The 20,734-nt window shown below is 37.7% G+C and overlaps 1 protein-coding gene across 1 annotated transcript; it reads left to right on the top strand.

Moving 5' to 3' along the window:
• Window positions 1-144: 144 nt before the first annotated feature.
• NSUN2 (NOP2/Sun RNA methyltransferase 2) lies at window positions 145-19,010 on the top strand. The gene is made up of 19 exons (XM_050320261.1): window positions 145-265; window positions 356-513; window positions 714-818; window positions 925-1,030; window positions 1,647-1,718; window positions 4,273-4,357; window positions 5,168-5,360; window positions 5,741-5,815; window positions 6,897-7,027; window positions 9,492-9,565; window positions 11,979-12,109; window positions 12,714-12,810; window positions 13,914-14,089; window positions 14,594-14,686; window positions 15,075-15,210; window positions 16,486-16,566; window positions 16,795-16,933; window positions 17,836-17,875; window positions 18,471-19,010. The coding sequence occupies exons 1-19, from the start codon at window positions 179-181 to the stop codon at window positions 18,856-18,858; spliced, it is 2,367 nt and encodes a 788-aa protein (XP_050176218.1). The 5' UTR covers window positions 145-178; the 3' UTR covers window positions 18,859-19,010.
• The last annotated feature ends 1,724 nt before the right edge of the window (window positions 19,011-20,734 follow it).

The raw sequence follows: 20,734 nt of genomic DNA, 5'->3' as shown, positions 1-20,734 counted from the left end.
GGCGCGCGGCAGCCGCGCCGTCAGTCCGGCCCAGCGGGAGCGGAGCGGGAGCGGCCGGGGCCGGGGCCGGGGCCGGGGCCGGGGCCGGGGCCGGGGCCGGGGCCGGGGCCGGGGCCGGGGCCGCCCTTCCTTCCCCACGGCAGGGCTGCTGTCGCGGCTCGGCCGCCGCCTGGCCGCCATGGGCCGGCGGGCGCGGGACCGCCGGCGACAGCAGCAGCATCCGCGGCAGGAGCGGGGCGGCGGCGGCGGCGCCGGGGACCAGGCGGTGAGAGCCGGGCCGGGGCGGGCGGGGAGCGGAGCGGAGCGGTGGCGGGGGTGGGGGCAGCGAGCTGACGGCGGTGCCGTGTTCCTTCAGGGCTGGACCGGCGGCTACCCCGAGATCGTGAAGGAGAACGAGCTGTTCGAGCGGTACTACCGGGAGCTGGGCATCGTGCCCGCCGGCGAGTGGGACGCGTTCATGGCGGCGCTGCGGGAGCCGCTGCCCGCCACGCTGCGCATCACGGGCTACCGCAGGTAGGGCTGGGGCCGCTGCCCTGGGCACCTGCCCCGGGCACCGCGGGGGCGGGATGCTGGCCGGGACAAGGGATGTCTGAGCCACCTGCTCTACTGGGGGGGCTGGAACTGGGTGATCCCTAAGGTCACTTCCAATGTAAACCATCCCGTGGTTCTGTGATTCTCCATCCGGTGTCCCTGTGCACGCCTGTCGCATGCAGCCACGCCAAAGAGATTCTCCACTGCTTGAAGGAAAAATACTTCAAGGAGCTGCAGGACCTGGAGGTGGATGGTCAAAAAGTCGAGATGCCACAGGCGCTGAGCTGGTGAGTGGTCTGAAGGCAAGTTAAGGCACCCTGCCTGTTCCCGACATCCAGCATGGTGTGTCGGTCTCCTTCTGCTTCTGCCCTTTTCCCCTCTCTTTTCTCCCAGGTATCCAGAAGAGTTAGCCTGGCACACTAACTTGAGTAGAAAAATCTTACGCAAGTCCCCACAACTGGAAAAGTTTCATCAGTTTCTGGTTAGCGAGACAGAGTGTGTAAGTTTTGGATAGATCTTGGTTTTTTACTTTCATGTCCTGAGCAGTGCTTTATTGAAATACGTTATGAGAGAGTGAGACTGTACCTTTTTTCTCAAGAGTTGAATAACTCAGAAGAATCTGGATTTTATGTTGCTGTTGACTGTGATTCATCCCACAACTCTTGGCACATAACCACAGCTACAAATACTTTTCTTAAACTAGTTGCATTTTTTTGTTGTTGTTTGGGGATGCTAAAATGAGTGTCTGTAAAATAATTAGTTGCTGTTAGAAGCCAGATATTTAAATCCGGTAAAAAGTGCACGTGTGTGCATGACAAGACTTAGCTCAAGCGATTTGTCACCTGGTTGAAGCCAGTTTCTCATCTCTTGAGCAGAAACTGTGACTGTAGAATTAATGCAATTGGAATAAGTATGCAATTGTCAGAAGTTACACTTGTGTGAATACTGTGATTTCTTTTTTTGGTTACATTTGAACAAAATTTAAACCTAGATTTATAGTAGTGTGTTTCTGACTGCTTTCGTATTTTACTACATAGTGATTTAAAAATTTTGTTGCAAAAGAAATGCATTGTTTTGTGAATAAAACCAAATTTAATTTCTTTTTTATTTTTAAGGGAAATATCAGTCGTCAAGAGGCTGTTAGTATGATCCCACCTCTGCTGCTTAACGTTAGCCCTCATCATAAGGTAACTCTATAATATAATGTGTACTAAAACTTTTTCCCTGAAGTTAGTTTGATTAAACTGCACATCACAACAGCAGTATCAATACTGATGCGCAGTTCTGTTTTGTGTTGGTATGTTTTATGCTTTCTGCACATCAACAGTAACACTCAACCAGTGTTCATATCACAAACACACTCAGAGGAACATCTGCTATTTAGCTGTATGTAGTACCCTGTAAGAAACACTTAGATTTTAATAGTTGCATAGTCTTATTTTCAAAGTGTAAATGTGTTCAGCTGCATTTGAGTTATGTATTCATGCTTCAACCTGCTTTTAAAGTAAGATGACTGTTTTTAACTTCCTGCTCTCCATCACACTGTGAACCAGATGTAGTTTTCCAGATCCAAATGATAATGTTCTCTACCGGGTAGATTTCGCTCCTCTATGCCTTTTGAAGAAGTTTTAAATTTCTGCTCTGTAAATTTGTCAGGCAAAATAATTTAGGTGAATTGAAACACAGTACTGGTGATGGCTAAACACTATAGGGTGCTAATTTTATTGGAGGTGTCTAAGGAATGCCCATGATATTTTCCTATAGCAGACTGTAGGAATGGGGATATCTGGTAGCAAACTTTCTGTTCTAACATCTGGGATGTTTAAATACTATATGCTTGCTTGCAGACTAAATCTGTCAGGTGGCTTTATTCTCTTGATCTGTTAAATTAATAAGCTAGTTATTTTGTTACCTTAAGCTGTCATATTGTGTTCTTTCTTAAATTTTCATGATGTATCTTAAAATTTTAAGTTTTTCAAACTTCTGACGTATTTTATAGCCTAGTCTGTAATTTATATTAACATTACCTAGCATACGTAACATACCACTTTATCTTCTACCTTCACCCCAACCCAATGTATGACACAGAACTGATGTGAATCAAGGTCTTCTCATCTCTCTTAAGTGAACAATGAATTGAAAGACTTAGTCCTGATGTGTCACAGGTGCATTTTCAGTTTTGTCTGGAGTTGAACAGGTAGTGAACACATTCAACTTAATGTAAAACACAAACTGTGGGAGTATTTTTGCACACGCCTTGTATATGCTAAACTAGCGGTATAGGGGTTTTACACTGAATGTTTAACTTGGGTGACTGTATTTCAGCAGGCATTTTCCAGAAATCAGTGGAAGATTTCACAGATTTGCTCATAAATCAGGCTTAGAATAGGTTCTTTATCCTGTCATGTGCCAAGAGAACAAATAACTGCTGTAATGATGACAGCAACTGTTATCATTTAGGACCTTTTCTGGTCCTTATTGTCTTAGCTTCTGAACTGCTTGTTATGACCAGAACTGCACGTTACTTTTCATGTTTAACTAGCATGTCCTGTACATCATGTCTTGCTGATTCCATCTTGTACAAGGATCAACTTAGTGACTGTCAAGCCTCTCTGTATCTGTGTTCATTTTCAATCTGTTTTTCACAATTTAGTTTTCCTCACCGTCATTTTGCTGGCAAGTTCTAGAGGATGTTTAGCCTTGTATATTCTTCATTATCTTTTTGTATTACCTGCAGAACTAGAAAACAGTAGTGTCACAACTGTTACTTTAAAGAGCACGTTCAATGTTGTCTTCCTGAGTGTGTTTCACGATTTATTAGCACTTAACCACATGCTCTCTGGAGCTCTCTTTGCTTTTCTCTGGGGGCTGTCTTCTAGTTTAGTCTTGTTCATGCCAGGGGCTTGCATGAGGATCTGAGCAGATCCCTTCCCATCCTTTATCCTGTTGCATGATTTCAGCTAATTTTTGTTGGAGCCAAAGATCTGGGAGATAGATGTGTTTCTGATAATCTGTAACTAGACAAGAGGAAGGACTCTAGGCTTCCGTACTTAAGAGAACAGTATTAGATATCAATTGATTTGCTGTGAAAGTGACTATAAATGACTCGATCACAAGTTCCTGATGAACCAGGAAGGAGAAATACACTAGAATTTAGGTGTTCATGTCTGTTGATGTTGGTGCTGTTCTGTTCAGATGCCTCAGGGCAGTTCAAACACTTCCCAAGTGCGTCTTCAAGATATAGAAAGAAGAGATTGATGCTGCCCTGATTTTTTGCATTAAAATGCAAATGCGTGGGGAGGGTTGGCAGTTCATTTTTATAATATCTATATAATCAGCTGTCTCTGATTAATTTACTAATAGTTTAAAGAAAAGTACTACTTGCTCTTGATTATAACTTTGCTCTTAATATGTGTGTGTATATGTAAAGTACCAGTTAACTTCAGTTGGAATTGCTGGTAAAAGGACCATATCCCTATATCTGTATTCAGGTTCTTCTTTCAAATTCTATTTCATCTGGTGTATTTGTTCCCTAGAATGTAAAGTCCTTTTTATATTTTAGACTCTCAAAGGTAAAGCATTCAAAGATCAGGACTGTACTTTTTTTTTTTCTAATTGGTGGTCAGAACAATCAATTCTCTATGTGCAAAAATACTTAGTTTAAAAAAGAACACATAGTAAATTTCTTGAGTACTTGAAAAATACAAAGCAGGACTTTTTTTAACTTTCTGGTGTTTGTAGATTCTAGATATGTGTGCTGCACCTGGATCTAAGACTGCACAACTCATTGAAATGTTGCATGCTGACATGAATGTTCCTTTTCCCAGTAAGTCTGAAAAACTACTAAAAGCTTTTGTGACGTGGAATTTCTGCTTTTTCTTGTAGAAGATTATTTTTAATATTGCAGATGAGTAACTACATTTAACTACATATTGAATTTCCAGGGTGACTGAGCGATAACGATATGAAAGGTACCCCATCTTTGATTTGAAACTTCATGGGCTTCCTTGGCATGAAGGAGAAAGATTAATTACATATATATATATGTATGTATACATATATATGTATCTTTGCTGTGATTAGACATTAATTCTTATATATAAACAAAGTTTACGTAGTAGATGATGGCCCATGAGCCCCTGTGGTTTAGTCGTATTCTGCAAACACTGGATTAAGCTGCTTTAGATTTAAAGTAGTTCTGATATTTATCTTTTTTTTAAGTTTTGGAATCTTTACTCTTGGTTAGATGCTCACAGAAAATACTGTTCACAGAAATGTAAAGTTGTGGGAGTGTGTGGATTTTTTTCTGCATTCTACTGAAAATTTGCTTATGTAGAGCTTGGTGATAGTGGGGGTTTTCTCTGTTACAGGGGTTTTACTTTGAAAAGTTGAAGGGCCCTTGGCTGTGTCTTACTGCCACTAGATGGAAGCTAGAACTCTTGAGACTGTGACGCATAAGTTAAACTTCAAGATACCTTATTTTATACTCAGTAAGGGCACCTCTATTCACGAGCAGTCTTTTAAGTAAAAATCTCTAGTGAAAGGTTTATACAACTTTGAACATAAGGCAATAAACTATGTAAAATTACTTAGATGTTGAAGAGTAAAGCATCTTTCCGCTGTTTTATGTTCCCAGAGGGTTTCGTAATTGCTAATGATGTCGACAACAAGCGCTGCTATTTGCTGGTTCATCAGGCTAAGAGATTAAACAGTCCGTGCATCATGGTGGTAAATCATGATGCCTCCAGCATTCCTAACCTACAAATAGATGTTGATGGAAAAAAAGAGATCCTCTTCTATGACAGGATTTTATGTGACGTCCCCTGCAGGTATCTGGCATGTAAACTTGAATACATGGAAGGTTTTTTTGTGTGTTACCAAATCATGCTTTTTGAGTTGCTTAGGGAGTTACTATTTATAGTAACTTCCAAAACAGGTGAATGCCTTAAGTTGTCTTAGATGTGGGGATACGGAATCAAGGTGAACTTTTTTCATTCCAAATGGTCCTTAAATTTGGTCCGTTAAAGGGCTTCAAATTTTTAGCTTAAGCTCAGGATACTGAAATAAGAAGACAGTGAGGAAACAGAGTACAGTGTTAGAAAACTAGTTAATGTGAGAGAACTGTAAAAATTATCCTGCTATAAATGACTTGGATGTGAAAAGAGCTTTACACACAAATAATACAAATCTACTCCAACCTCTGTTGCAGCGGAGATGGAACCATGAGGAAAAACATTGATGTATGGAAGAAGTGGACAACACAAAACAGTTTGCAGCTCCATGGGTAAAAATGTTTATGACACATCTGCACTTCTTTCATTTCTCTCTCTTCCTTTTCCCATATCTTCAACATCTGCATGCTTTCACATGTTAATCTATGACAAAGCAGAGACTAAGAAGAGTCACTTTTCTCTCAAATCAAGAGACTATTCAGAGGAAGTGTAGGGTTCCAGATGTGAGTGGAGCATGTGAATCCAAATTGCTGGTATTCTTACGAATATCTGACATATTAATGTTCATTAAATTGATTTAGACAGGGTAGCTAATAAAACAGAAGAAATCATTTGGTTGGGATTCTTAGCATTGCAAATACTCTTGGAATATATAGTAACTTGTAAAATTTGCTAGTAATATTTTAAAGTCTTTAGGATATTAGAAATCATACATAAATGGTTTCAGTTACCTGAGATTGATTTATGTTAGCTGATGGTGAATGAGTAGTTATCCTAGTGCTGGCACATGATAAAATTCAGATTGAAACACAAATGAGAAATCTTAGAACATTTTACTGTGTATTTGTAATAAGCTGGGGGTGCCATTGGTTACTGCGACTCATCTAACCTATGACTACTTGGTAATTCATTCATAATTGCAGATTTTCTTGTAGTTTTAAGTGTGGAGGTACATCTAAGCTGGTCATCCAGCTCAAGGATACCTTTCTCAGAAGGCCATTGCTACCTAAGCTGTGTTGTCCATAATATTTGTAATAGTCAGATTACTGCTCATTTTAACTCTGGATTTCTGAGAAGAGTCATGTTGTGGGGTATTGTTTTTCTAGTGTTGAGTACTTTATAATAAACTTGATGGGGCACTAGAAAGAACAAAATATGGAATGTTACATTAAAAGCTACCCTGCATCAGTGTGTATGTTTGACCTAATTGCTGTTCTGATTTAATAGGTATAACAGTGAGTGTGTCTGCAGTATAGACTGCACTAAGCTGATACAGTTTGAAACTGACTTTAATTTGTGTACTGGTGACAGCTGTAGCTGTACTGGCTTAGTCCATGCAGAGTTGTGTGTCTGCAGTATAGCTTCTTTCGGGTTCCTGAATAACAGCTGGCTAGACCAAGAGTATTCTGTTAGATTGCAGCTGAGAATTGCAACCCGTGGTGTTGAACAGCTGGCAGAAGGTGGGAGAATGGTGTATTCTACGTGTTCATTGAATCCTATCGAAAATGAAGCTGTAATCGCATCTCTGCTGGAAAAAAGTCAAGGTGAGAATGTGAGTTTGGGTGGAATTGGGAAACTTTTTTTTTTTAATCTCAGCCCAAAAAAAGATACGTGTATGATGGTACTAGTAGTAAGCTTAGTGTGGGTAATACGCTTCTAGTTTGCAGAACTACATAAATTTTTCGGTACCAGTAGGATTTCATTAATGTTGCTATGAACAGTCTTCTGAAATGGGCCTAAATTGGCTGCAAATATAAAACCTTAAGTGTTGTGTGAATCAGTGGAATTCAGTCTCTGTTACCTGGCTTCTGCTAATTGACTCCACTGGTTGGAGTCCATTGTCTGACATTCCTAATTCCTTTGGAAAACCCAGCGTGGAACATTGCTGCTGTACACTATTGGAGTAAAAAGCCCAGAGTGTAGTTAAGCAGTTAGAGGATGGTTATTGTGCACCAGTAGGTGAGAGTCACTGTTACCTTTAGCATCCTTTGACCCACATTTTGACATGATTGAAATTTCAATGTCTTTAAACTCATGGGGTTTTTTTACATTTTTGACTTGCATATGATGGCTGAGGTAACAAGAGGTGGAAAAATTGAGGTTGACTGAGAAGCTGCACTGCATCTCTTTGCAATAGTAGGGTTTAGTAGCCTATTTAGTTGCTTGTGGATACTGTTTTTTCTGAATCAGTAACCTGAAATGTGGAGATATCTAATGAAATTTGGCATGAAAAGTTCCACCAACTTTGTGTTAAATTGAGTCTTTTACAGAGCAGAAGCAGCTGTATTGCTCCTGGAACTGAGCTTATTCTTGAAGTTGGTAGCCTGTTTTGTGTAATGATTTCTTTGTGCCAGTCACTGTTCTGGCCCCAAATTGTGCATGAAACTTCATTGTCTCAGAAACAGCAGTTTAGCTAAAGTGCTTGCAGATTAATTAGGAACTGACTATTTAATTTCCACTCAAATGACGTTTTTATTTAGAGGTAGTTTCTTTGGTAGGCATGAATGTGTTTCCAGTAAATTATATTAGGCTTGGCTTATTGAAAGTTGTAGTAAGCCAGCATTAAATTTAACAATGACCAGTTTGGATAGGGGCACAAAGCAGTATGGATGTTAACAGGCTAGCATTTGCAGTATCTGGGTCAAATTCAGTACTTGGAAGGAAGGATCCTGACTGGCTGTGACACTGAGATCTAGTCTTGGCCCAGTGGAGGTATTTTGAAGTCTACCTGGAGGCTTTGATGTGTCCTGACTAGTGAATGTTACCCTTGGAACTTGAACACAGGAGTAGCTAAAGAAGGGTGAGGTAGTGCAGTGGTCTGCAAGGGGCACTGAACTTCAAGAATTCGCTCCGGTCAGTCCAGAAGATTGTTGGTACTTTCTAGCACAGTGTTGACTGCTACCTGCAGAGCAGATGAGACATTGCTTTCCCCTTAGGGCTGAAGGAGTAAGGAAAGGACACTTTGTACCATTTAGAAACTAATGGAAATTGTGGTACTTCTGGCACACTCTTTAGTGCCTGATCAATCTGATGTAGTCTTGAGGCGTCAGCTGAAGTCATGCTGTAGAGAGGCAGGACTATTCAAAGGATGCATGCAAATATCAAGCTTAAGCACATTTGAAATACCATCTTTGAATTTGTCTATGAACTCACATATCACTTTTTCATTTATTTAAAAGACTTGCTTAAACTGTCACTGTAAGAGTCAATGGTTAGTCATATAGAACTGGTTGATAAATTGTGTACGGCACGAGGAAAAAGCCTACCTGAGTGTTAAATAAGTATTCAGAATCACAAAAAAGAAATGTTGAAGTTACTCATCTCTGGAGGGACCACTTTTTAAACAGTGAATTTTTATATCGTTCTTTCTGGACTTGGGGCAGTTTAAAGCTTTAATTCAGTAGATTAAGTTATACTCTGATATTTCTTGTAGTAATTTGACGTATTTTAGACATAAAGTCTTTTGTCCTGTTAGTTTGATAGTACTTACCTTACTGTCAAAGAGTTTCCGGAATTTTCCTTTCAATTTAAAAAATAATAAATTCTCTTTCCTCTCACACTGAAATATACTGAGATGTTAAATCCATAAAATGAGAATATAGCAGGCCTTTTAGAAGGCTTTGTTATCCTAAGAGTTATTCCCTGAAAAATACTTAATCAGTGTGGTAAATTGGAATATTAAGTAAATGAGAATAAAAACTTAAATGATCGCTTTGCCTAGAACCTTGTTATATGATAGAAGTCATAGAGCACTACTCTATGCAGCTACTACAAAAAATATTGAACCATTATATTTTGGTTAATTTATAGGTTGCAAACTTATATAGTTATTATTAGCAGTTCTTACCATCTTTGTTGATTTACATGGTAGTAGTTGTGTATTATTTTGTTTCTGGAAAGTTTTAAAAAGCAGTGTTCTTAAAATTTGAAGGGAAACTTTTTATAAAAGTTAATTAGCAACACAACTCTTCAATCCTGTTTTCAAGACTCTTTATATTTGGATTTCAGGTGCCTTAGAACTTGCTGATGTCTCTTCTGAGTTACCAGGCTTGAAGAGGATGCCAGGAATTACAAAATGGAAGGTACTTAAACTGATAGTTTTTTGAAGTTCTCTGTCTGTGGTAGAGTACTAAATTAGAGAAATTTTGAAGTGTAACATTTTACAACGTTAGATTGAGCTGGATTAATGCCAGTGATTTGATGTTTAGGGGAGAGAGCTAAAAGTCTTTCTGATAGTAAGTTCTTGTCTCTTCATCTGCTCTTCTCTTACCTCTAGATTTCTTAGGTTTCTCTCCTATACTTTAGTGGTATAATTCCCTTTCCTGTTGTGCGTATGTGGCCTGTAGATGGCAATGTAATTTCAGCCACTTTTAAAGTTATCCATCCTCCGTGGTCTTTAGAGTCTGTGAATGTTAGATTCTGTAGTTCTTCAGCTGGTCCATTTGAATCATTTGGAAGTAAAACCTGTGAAACCCGTTTTGGAAATTAGCTATTAAAACCTGCAGTGATGTGACTAATCTAGAATATTAATAGAATCCTGTATTTTGTTCCAGGCCTTATGTGACTTCAGTTCTAGAAACAGACTAGTAGGGAAGGGCAAAAAAACCCATAGCTGCTTCAACTTCCAGTTAAGAGTATACTCAAGAAGAGTAGAAGGCCATCCTGGTAATAGGGAGAGAAACTGATTAAATTTTAGTTCTGAGTGTGTGCCTTTGCAATGCCATTGGTTGTTCTGTCCTACCATCTTACTAGTCCCTTGCAATGGCAGGCTGCAGGTTTATACCTGTGTGCTGACTAGTGAACAAGATATGTGGAATAAAGATTTGCGTATGTTCTGCCATTGGAAATCCAACTGAGAAACTAGCCGATTTCTTTCTTCTTACAGTTCCAAAAGTTTATGCTGTACTTGTGCCTGAAGAATAAATGTAAAATACATAACTGTGGCTCTGTAATCTTAATTTTACTTTTTTTTGGTTCTGTAGAAAGCTACTATATATATGCATTTTTATATATATATGTATTTATATATATATATATATAAAATGATGACTAAGGTATGTTGTATTCCCTGTTGCATTTATTTCTCTGCAGTTAAAGTTATAAATCTCTTAACAGGTATTTTGGAAACTAGGCTAATAAAATCTGTTGAAAGTTTGCAAGACTTTCTTCAGTCCTTATTTGCTGGTACTCTGTTTTTTTCAGGCCTCATTGGCTAGCTTGTCACTGAATATATTTTCCTGCTTTGGTGCTGTTTTTACTTTTATTGCCTTTTTTATTTATTCCCTGGTGAAACATCTGTTCACTGGGAGCTCTGTGACTGATTACATTGAATATTCCTGAGCATCAGTTGACTGTAAATCTCTGGAAACAGCAAAACAGAAATAAGGTTTTGTTCAAGGGACACTTAGGTGCTTAGAAGCAGCATTCAGTACTCTCTCCTGAAGCCAGATGATGAGTGAACTCCAGTGAATTATTTCAGTCTTGAAGGAAGAGACCTTTTTTAACTCCAGATCCGATAATCTACTTCTGCAGCACTTTCACTCTTTGTTCTACCCTAGCACATGGCTAGTAAAATGTGCAGTAGAGTTCGGCGTGTTCTTTAGTGCTTTCTCATTCTACCAGTCTACCAGTTAGGCTGGTAAACCAAAACTGAACAGCACAGGGCTGTTGAGCAGTTATTCTGGTAAATCCAAAATAGTTCTAGACTCTTTTGGATTTCAGTTATTTATCAGTCCCATTGTTTGTTTTTTCTCAGGTTTCATTCATGACTTCCAAAGATGTACAGTCTGTCTTGTCTCCATCTAGCACTATGACATGTAGCATTGCTGCAACTTCTTTATTTTATTTTGTTGCCTCAATGACAAAAATGGGCCTTCGTTTCAGATATTAATTTTACACATTTGCCCCACATGTACCCAGATATGACCTTTCTTACAACCAGTACAAAACCAAGCATCTAGAGCTCTGAAGTGAGATTTTCCCTGACTTATTTTTTCACTTTAGTATTCTTTCTCAAAGAGCATTCAGAATGCCTTCCTACAATATTTGTGGCTCTAACCTTCTGCTTGTATCTCAAGAGTCCATCAAAAGCTTTGACCTCTAACCAGAATGAGGTGATGTTAGGCCTACACGGTATATTAAAGTGGATTTATAAATGTGTTCTGAGTTCTGGGTAAAGTTATAGACACTAGAAAATTCATGGGGGACATGGTTCTTCAGCAGCTTTCTTTGAAAACATCTCTATCGATGACCTATGTGCACCTGTGGCATGGGGCTCTGTGATTACCTAGCTGTTGTGCAGCACTCTTGCATCTTTCTTATGTAATGAAATTGGGATTCCTCAGTTCTAATCTCTAGTAGACAGCAGTGTTATTTTCTATGACAGAAAATAATTTCTCTTTTTGGCATCGAAACCTTGGTTTGGAAATATTATAATTAAAACTTATAAAATGGTGACCTATATTCTTCACAATGTTTATACTTACTCCTTTGAAGGTAATGCTGAAAGATGGACAGTGGTTTGAAGAGTGGAAAGATGTGCCTTCGAATAGACAAACACAAATACGTCCCACTATGTTTCCATTAAAAGATGAAGAGAAGCTCAAGGCAATGAATCTAGAGCGTTGGTAAGTTTTCCCAGAGTAGATCTTATGAGGATTTGATGATTAATATGTATGATGGTGGGCAACATATAATTACGTCAGATTAAGAATGTATTGCAGTATAGACCTGTTTGTATAGGTCTGAGTATATTTTGATTGCTGCCTATGTAATGGCAGTAGACTATTTAAAGTCCATTGAATTCAGAGAAATTATCACGTGTTGCTTCTGAGGAGTAAGTACTCACACAAAAAGGTCAAATTCTTTGCATCCAATAGAGATGTATAGCCAAAATTATTGGAAAAGTATGTAAATTTTCGGCATTTTAACAGTGTAACTTACTTGCTACGAAAGGCTTTCTGTAACTATTCTAAAAATATTGTTTAGAAATGAGTCATTAAAGCTCATATGTGAACTGTGAAATGAATGTGTTGCACTGATGCAAGTAATTTTGCCAGAATGCGCTACTTTAGATCCTGTTTCTAGTTTGATAAATTAAATCTGCACAATCCTACTAGGAATACTTAGCTTATCCTGGAAATGAATATAAATGTGACACTTTTAGTATTTTGTGAGAGCCTGAATGCAGATATGAATACACTGCAACATTTTTTTTTATTTTCTCTCTAGTCTTAGGATATTACCACATCACCAGAACACAGGTGGTTTCTTTGTGGCTGTGTTAATTAAAAAATCTCCAATGCCCTGGAATAAACGTCAGCCTAAGGTAATTTTTTCTAAAATGTTAATTATTAGTAATGTTTCAGAATTTTTTAAAAATACTACACATAATAGAAAACATACTATAACTGTTTTTTGTATCTGCCCTTCAGTTATAGCTCAGTGTGTCAATTAAAAATAAATTCTTAAATCCCTTAAGTACTTAAAAAAAAATGACAACTTCTAAAATAGAAAAAAAAAAGAGGGGATTTTGAAATTATAGTAAAATAGTAAGATAAAGCTTGAACCTAAAATTAAGCCTTTGAAAGAATTATGGAAGCAGATTATATTGGGTAGCTAAAGCTGTCACTTCCTTCAGTGTGTGCGGTCCCCATGCTGAAGGCTTTTTTCTGCTGTGTTGTAAGCTAATTCTGATTTCAGTTTATCTTACTCAGTGGCTGGTTGCTCAGGGGTGATTCACTGACAGATTAGTCTAGGAGATCAGCAGCAGGGGGAGTGGATGTAAAGCTGTTAGGAGCAGCAGCTTCAGCCATCTGACTTTAATCCATTTGTTGTCAATTGTCTTTAAAATCCTGTCAACAGGATTTCAAGTTGGCGTGATTTATTTGATCTCTTAGATTGCCACGTCTGTGAGAAAAACGTCTTGTGGGAATAAGCTCCTTTAGGTGGTTTTGTTCATTTGATTTGGTTAATTAGAACAGCTTACGAGTAAAATGTATATGTGGCAATAGGGAAGAAACATTTATTCAGTAGCAAGTGTCATCTAGGTAGTTTATTCTGTTCTAAGTTGAACATTGTAGCACTCTCCTGGAAGGTGTGCAGCTGCAGGATGCATGTTTCACTAGGAGGAAAACAGCAGATCCTGTCTTAAAGTAGTCTTCTCTGAGTGCTTGAACATGACTTTGTAAATAGTACAAAAATAGCTTTCTTGGAGAGTTGGTACGAAACTGTGCAGATCAGTACTAGAGGTAAATGCAATTTATAGTGGTATCTTACTCTAGTAATCGGATTAACTCCCTGAATGGATCTGTTTAAGCACTTGGATACAAATTGACAAGAATAAAGCACATGCAAAGGGAGAACGTAGGTGCCTTCTGTTACAATTTGGATTCTACTTTGCTTTGTTGAAAATAATTTAATCTGAAATAGGTTCATCAGAAGTTACCGCAAAGAACAGGAGATACTGAAGTGTCAGCAACTAATTCAGATAACGGTTCTGACTGTATTACTGAAGAACCAATACTTTCTGAAAATGAGGAGTCTAAGAAAATGCAAGGATTGCAGAATTCGGACACTGAGCAAAGCAAAAAGGAAGGAGTATGTGGGTAAGTATTTGTCCTGCCACAGCTTTGTAATTGCTAAGTATTCTATAGTTCTTTTGTTACTGGACTCATTTAGAAGTCGATCAAGAAGAATTAATGAATTCATTCAGTTGTCCTGCATTTCCATGTTTTCTGTCTTGTATTTCAGCAAGTTTGGAAACTAACCAGTTTTCTTATTAGCATTTTCAAAGTCTGTTAGTACTTTCTTCTCTTTTAAGGAAAAAAAATACTTTCGGAAGTTAACATTTGGAAAATCTTTATTGTCTTTGCAATCACTGTCAGAAATCTCTGTTTACTTGTTTTTGTGGTTTCTGTTTTAACGCACTACTTTTGCTTCCTCGTGTTAAGAAGTTATATTGTGAGTACTGTTGTCTTAGTGTAGTGTGGGAAAATGCCAGTATTCGCTTTGGCATACTGTTGTTACCATAAAGCAAGTGTTGACTAAATACTAATTTGAAACTGAGTACTTTTACTAAAACTAACAGTGCAGTGTTATTTTCTTTTTAGGCCACCACCATCTAAAAAAATGAAGTTGTTTGGTTTTAAAGAAGACCCTTTTGTCTTTCTCCCTGAAGATGATCCATTGTTCCTTCCTATCGAGTAAGAAAAAAGTGTTTCTGGTTTGGCAGTAAGATTCCTAGTAGTTTGGGAATATTAGTAGTTTAGTTCATCACAAATGATGGGTCTATTTGATTGTGTGTAAAGATTTTTGCCTAATTTTACACTAGGGACTCTTCTCCTTAACATTTAAACACTTCTTAAATGAAAATAGCCAACTGGAGTTTGCACTGGAAATTTTCAATTATATCTTAGTGTCTATGACAGCTTGTCTTTTCTGATGTCATACACTTTAGAAAGTCTACTCTTTGTGTTGTGGAAGCAAAGTGCTAAGTGTTTGCAGAGGTAGCCAGAGGAAGTGGGCTAGCCCATGCAATCTGAGTATGTGATTTCATTGCTCAGTTAATCAAAGCAAGCATTATGGCTACAGGAAGTTCTATGCATTGGACCCATCATTTCCCAAGATGAATTTACTGACTCGAACTCAAGAAGGAAAGAAGAGACAGCTGTACATGGTTTCTAAGGAGCTAAGGAATGTGCTTCTGAACAACAGTGAGAAGATGAAGGTATGGTTCATCTTCGGGTTTTCACAAGGGAGGTTATAAGCACTAGTGGGTATCTCCTTGAACTTTATTGCCAAGCTTGCTGTTTATATAGAACATTAGCCCTCTGACAGATTTTTTTTTTTTAATCTGGATTAATGTTTTCCTCTCCATCCCTCCTCTATTAGAGGTGAAGAGTTGATTCTGAGAGGTAAATAACAGCCTTCAGGATTAAAATCGGTAAATTTTTGCTGGATGAAAGGCAACTTAAAAGTAAACAGAGCGAATATATATAACTGCTTTGTGTGTATCAGCATTTTTATGCAGTCTTCAGGTAATTGCACAAGTTTACATTGATGCTGTTGTATTTATGAACCCTTTAATTATAAAATCATTAAGAGCTCTGAAAGCCTACCAAAAATAAGATACTTTCAGCTGAATTATTAGGTGGCTGCGTTATATGAGGACACTGTTTTAAAGTACTTTCAACAAATGAACATTTTGAGAAGTTGTTGAGCTGACTGATTATGGAATAATAAGTTTTTGTGAATTAGAGGAGAAAAAATGTTTTTATAGGATTCCCTATGGTAAACATCTTGCAAATGCTAAAGATTTGTCTTTCAAGTCATTGAGTGATTTAAGTTGGAATGAGGTCATCTAGTCCAGCTTCTGCCTTGCATCAAAGGGAGCTGACTTCAAAGCTAGATCAGATACAATCTGGGTCCAGTCAAATCTTGAAAATTGCTGAGGATATTCAGTCCATCTTTACAACAGATCGTTGAGATGGATAAATAATTATTCTTTTATCCCCCATGCAGGAAATGGCTACATAATTGACAAAATTTTAAGAAATTAGTGCATTGCATTAGGTAGTGAGACTTTGAATACCACAAAGCATATAGTGTCCTAATATTAATGTCGTATACATTTGTTATTGTCCTTGCTTGACTTTCCCAAAATCACACAGAAAATTCTTACTCACTAAAATTGAAATTAGATATTAATAGTTCATTGCCCTAATTTTAAAACTGCCACTTCCTCACACTGTTCAGTTTTCAATATGAAAAGGAGTAAAAGGCATTTTATGATGAGAGGGCACTACATTTTTATAGCGGGAGATCCTTTTTCTGTTGGATGAATTTTCACATTAATTCAGTGTCCAATGCGAGTGAACAAACGTTACAGCAGAGTTATCCTTTCTTCCTCCTTTTAGTCAAACAGTTGATGAAAAACAAGGTTTAGACTGGTAATTTAGAATTTATGCTCCTTAATGACGCTTTTTGGCTTTGCCATTTGCAGGTTATTAACACAGGGATAAAAGTCTGGTCTCGCAACAGTGATGGTGAACAGTTTGGATGTGCATTCCGATTAGCGCAAGAGGTAATTACGTAGCGTTGTATTTTCAAAGCAGATATTTTGGTTTCCTCTAGAGCCTATAACACAGCTGGCATGAACTTTGTCAGATTGGTGACAATTTGCATTTTCAGTGTGGTTTAAAATGTGAAAATTGCTTTCTGATATTAGGTAAAAGGACATACTGTTTTTAACACTTTTCCTTCACAAAGTAAGAGTTGCATTTTGAAATAATTGTGTTTATTTATTAAACAGGGAATTTATACTCTGTACCCATTCATTCATGCGAGGATTATAAATGTCTGCATAGAAGATGTTAAAATTCTGCTAACCCAGGAAAACCCATTCTTAAGTAAATTTAGCAGTGAAACACAGAAGAAAGTCAAAGACATGGGTAAGCCTTCTAATTTGTTCTGTGACAGAATTATTTTTATACATTACACAGAGGACTATGAAAATCTTGTGACATAAACTGTGTTTGCTAAAAATTTTGGCTAAATTTATCTTGAATATACTTGTTAGGTAAGAAAACATTACTGAAACCATCTGTGCTATTAGAAATTTTAGTCCTTTCTGGTTGCAGTCTTCAAGGTTTATGACCTTCAGAGCCAGACTTGTGACTTCTGTGAAGCAGTGCTGTGAGGCAGCATATAAAATATCTGATGAACAAAGATTTTATATACACTTCTGATCTTTATGCCTTTTAGTGCTCCAGCTGAAACTGGTTGTCATCTGCAGTTGCATGTCATGATCTTATGTATCAAATATAGTTATTCAGATTCAGTTTCCTTAAATATGGGGAGCAATGTCTACTAGTATTAAATTTTTATTTCCTCTTCACTGGATGCTTGAAGAAATGAAGATGAGTTTCCAACTCATTGCTGATCCTTGTACTTCAGTGTTTGATGAGAAAAAATGGGATGAAAAATTTTTCTAAAAGTTTGAGCTGGCATACTCTTATGTTCATTTTAATTAAGTAGAGGTTCCTTGCTAGGTTCACTGAGTAAATTAATCCATTATGTGGGTTTTGTATTTTAATTTGTTTGTTTGGCATTTGGAGGAGGCAGGGTTGGCAGTTGCTTCTGTAACTGTAGAAATACTTTGGTCTGGAAAAGAGGGAATAAAACCTGATATTGTCTATAGTTCAGTGTATTGATGTAGATAACTGCTAACCATTTCATTCTGTGTGACTGTCTAAAAACTTGTTTTCTTGAACATTTTCAGATTACAATCACTTTAACATTGTACCAAGTAACATGTTTTGTTGTTTGTTTTCCCCACCCCCATTCCCTGCAGCAATGGGCAGTGTAGTTCTGAAGTATGACCCCGACCCTGAGTAAGTAGATGTATTGCTTTCCGTTTATGCACTTGGACAAGAATTTATTTTCGCTCAACAAAAACAGAAGTAGAGGCATAGGGATGCTGTGAGGTTAACAGTAAAGCCAGATAGGATACAGAGACTGACAGAGAAGGTGTCTTGCCTGTGTATTCTTAAAACAAGTGTAGCGTTTAGCTTTATGAAGGAGAGCTGGTAGTTCTGCCAGATATCCACAGTTCACTGCATGTGATGTATTTGTTTGTTTCCCTGTAAAGTCCAGCATTGGAAAGGAAAATGTTACTTTTCATTATTATTTTTTGTGGACAAAGTACCTTTTCGTGGACAAAATTCTTGAGAACTTCTTAAAAGTAAACTTTCATCTTGTTGTTCCTTGTATTAGTTCTGAAACCAGAGCCAGAAAATTATTTTGTTTGTTTGAGAAATTTAATAGCATTGAGGATTTTTGTGGGTTTTGTTTGTTTGTTTGGTTTTTGTTTTTTTGTTTTTGTTTTTTTTTTAATTTTGTGCACTTATTTATTGGGGTATGGCTATAAAATGAAGTTTTGAAGATTAACTTTCTTATAATTGACTGAAGATAACTGCTTGTTTTTAGAAAACCTGATGATCTTCAGTGTCCCATAGTGCTGTGTGGTTGGCAAGGAAAGACGTCACTTCGTGCCTTTGTGCCCAAGAACGAGAGACTTCATTACCTGAGGATGATGGGAGTTGAAGTGTTTAAAGCAAAGAGGAAAGAGGAGGAATTGGAAAACAAAACTGAGGAACATAAGCTGGCGCAAACAGAGGAAAGAATGGATGTGGAAGATAAAGAACACGATTTAGTCACAAAAATGGAAGCAGAAATAGGTGAAGAATCTTCCCAGAGTCCTGTGGAAAGCAGTGCAATGGAAATAGAAAATAAAACTGAGGATTCAGATCAATCTAGTAAAAATGCCACCACTCACATAAGCAAAGGCACAGATACAAGTAATGTGAAAGATTAGGTTTTTTAGTATTGCTTGGCAGCTTCCATGAGGCTCAAATCGAGACTTTTGCTTTTAGCATGAAACTGTATTTTAAAATTTCGGTTGGAGTGGAATGTTCCTCTTTTTGAAGTTACACCTATTTTATATTTTCAATGAAAGCTATAAAGAGATTTTGAGTGTGTCTTCTTTTTGCCATTTTAAACTTACCATTAGTGGTGGGTTTACATGTCTGTTGCTGACAAAGGACCAGGCACTGGTAAAATCTTAAGCCCATATTTTAAATGGAACAAATGGATTGCCTATGTAACTGGTCAAGAATTCCTTCAGAAGAAAAGCCTGGAATTTCATTCAAAGTACATAAGTTCAAAAAAAAAAATTCTTAGCCCACCTACACCCAATCTGATTACTATTTCTGCAGGCTCCTTAATGGATAAGAGAATCAGCATGAGTATGCATACAGATGTGCGTACAGCATGGCTGGCTACCAACCTGGTTAACAGTTGTTCAAAACAAAACCATGTACAGCATCCTGGAAAAAAAAAAAAAGCAGAATGCATTTTGCTGGAGACTGATGTCTGAGATTCTTCTTCAGAGTGATTAATTGCTTGGCAGACACAACTAGTAAATGTTGGTAACTAGATCTTCAGGTGTGCTGAGCATGTCTCAGACTTGTGTCTTGAAATGTGCCTGGTAAGAGTCTGTGACCACCACCCCAGATCTGCTGGGGGTCATCTGTTTATCTGTCAGTTCTTCAAGGGGGAGTCATCTCTACTTTTTGCAAGATACTTGTTTATAGCTGAAGTAATAGTTTAAAAAAAATGTGGTGGTATATATGTTGTATAGTAGATGCTAAAAAGAGGTTATTTAGGTTCAAAAGGGTAACTTACTTAATCTGACTTGGAAAAAAAAAAAGTTGGCTACCTCAGAAACTTCAAATATAAATTCCATCCTTTGTGGATTAGTTTCAGCAGTACTCTGCTTGTATCAAGTTGACCTGAAAGGGAAGTGACCAATGGTACAAGGCACTATCCTCCTCTAGAGCCATCATGATGCAAATATTTGCTTTGCTTGTCGAAAGGAATTTTACCATGTGTAGTTTTTACTGATGGAGTCCTTATGTGGCTTAGATGCATATGTTGTACCTTGCTACAACAGACTTTCTGATGCCTGCCCTTGAACTACTTCATCAAAGGGAGTATTCTTGAGGGACAGACATAAAAGTGAAATAATGCTGTGTCCTCTGATGAGATATTAGTCTCATGCAGTGAAGAACCATTGGCAGGACTCATTTTCCTCATGAGAGTCCATAAAATAGGTTAATAAAAAATCAGTTCTTGCCCTTGTATTTTGCTAAGGTTTGAGTTTGTTCTTTGAATTGGGAACTGTGATGGGCCACGTTCTTTTTTGGCAGCTCCTTAGGCTGAAGAGAAGCATAGCAGAATTTTCTTTGGCATGGATGTGTGTGCAAAGTGTAATTTTTAACTCTTAAAGTATATGAGGAAAAGAATTGTAGCAACTTTTAACTTCAAACATTTTTGTATCTTTGCATTTGTTCTGACATATTGGGCATTTGAAATGGAAGAAGGGTGGAAAGACCAGTGTGATTTTTAAGTCCTCATTGTCATTTGCAGTGCTCAACCCTGAGGGTGATTTGAATCTATCTAATCTTTACGCTCTGATGATCTGCATAAATTATCAAAAGGTCAAGTGTTAAAACTTATGTGAAGAAACTAAGATTTGTATTTAATTATGCCTTCTGTTACTGTATCAACTGATGTTTCTGAGCAGCAGTTTAAGCTTCCTTTCAGTCAGTGGCTCAGCTAAGAATATGAGTTTATTACAAGTTAAGCTGATAAGAATACTTGTTGATACAAACAGTCCAGACAATTAAATC

The sequence above is a fragment of the Myiozetetes cayanensis genome, unplaced genomic scaffold (assembly GCF_022539395.1).
Source record: "Myiozetetes cayanensis isolate MyiCay16 unplaced genomic scaffold, myiCay2020 scf1, whole genome shotgun sequence".
NCBI lineage: Eukaryota > Metazoa > Chordata > Aves > Passeriformes > Tyrannidae > Myiozetetes > Myiozetetes cayanensis.
The sequence above is the reverse complement of the archived record's forward strand: the minus strand, read 5'-3'. Positions and strand labels throughout refer to the sequence as shown.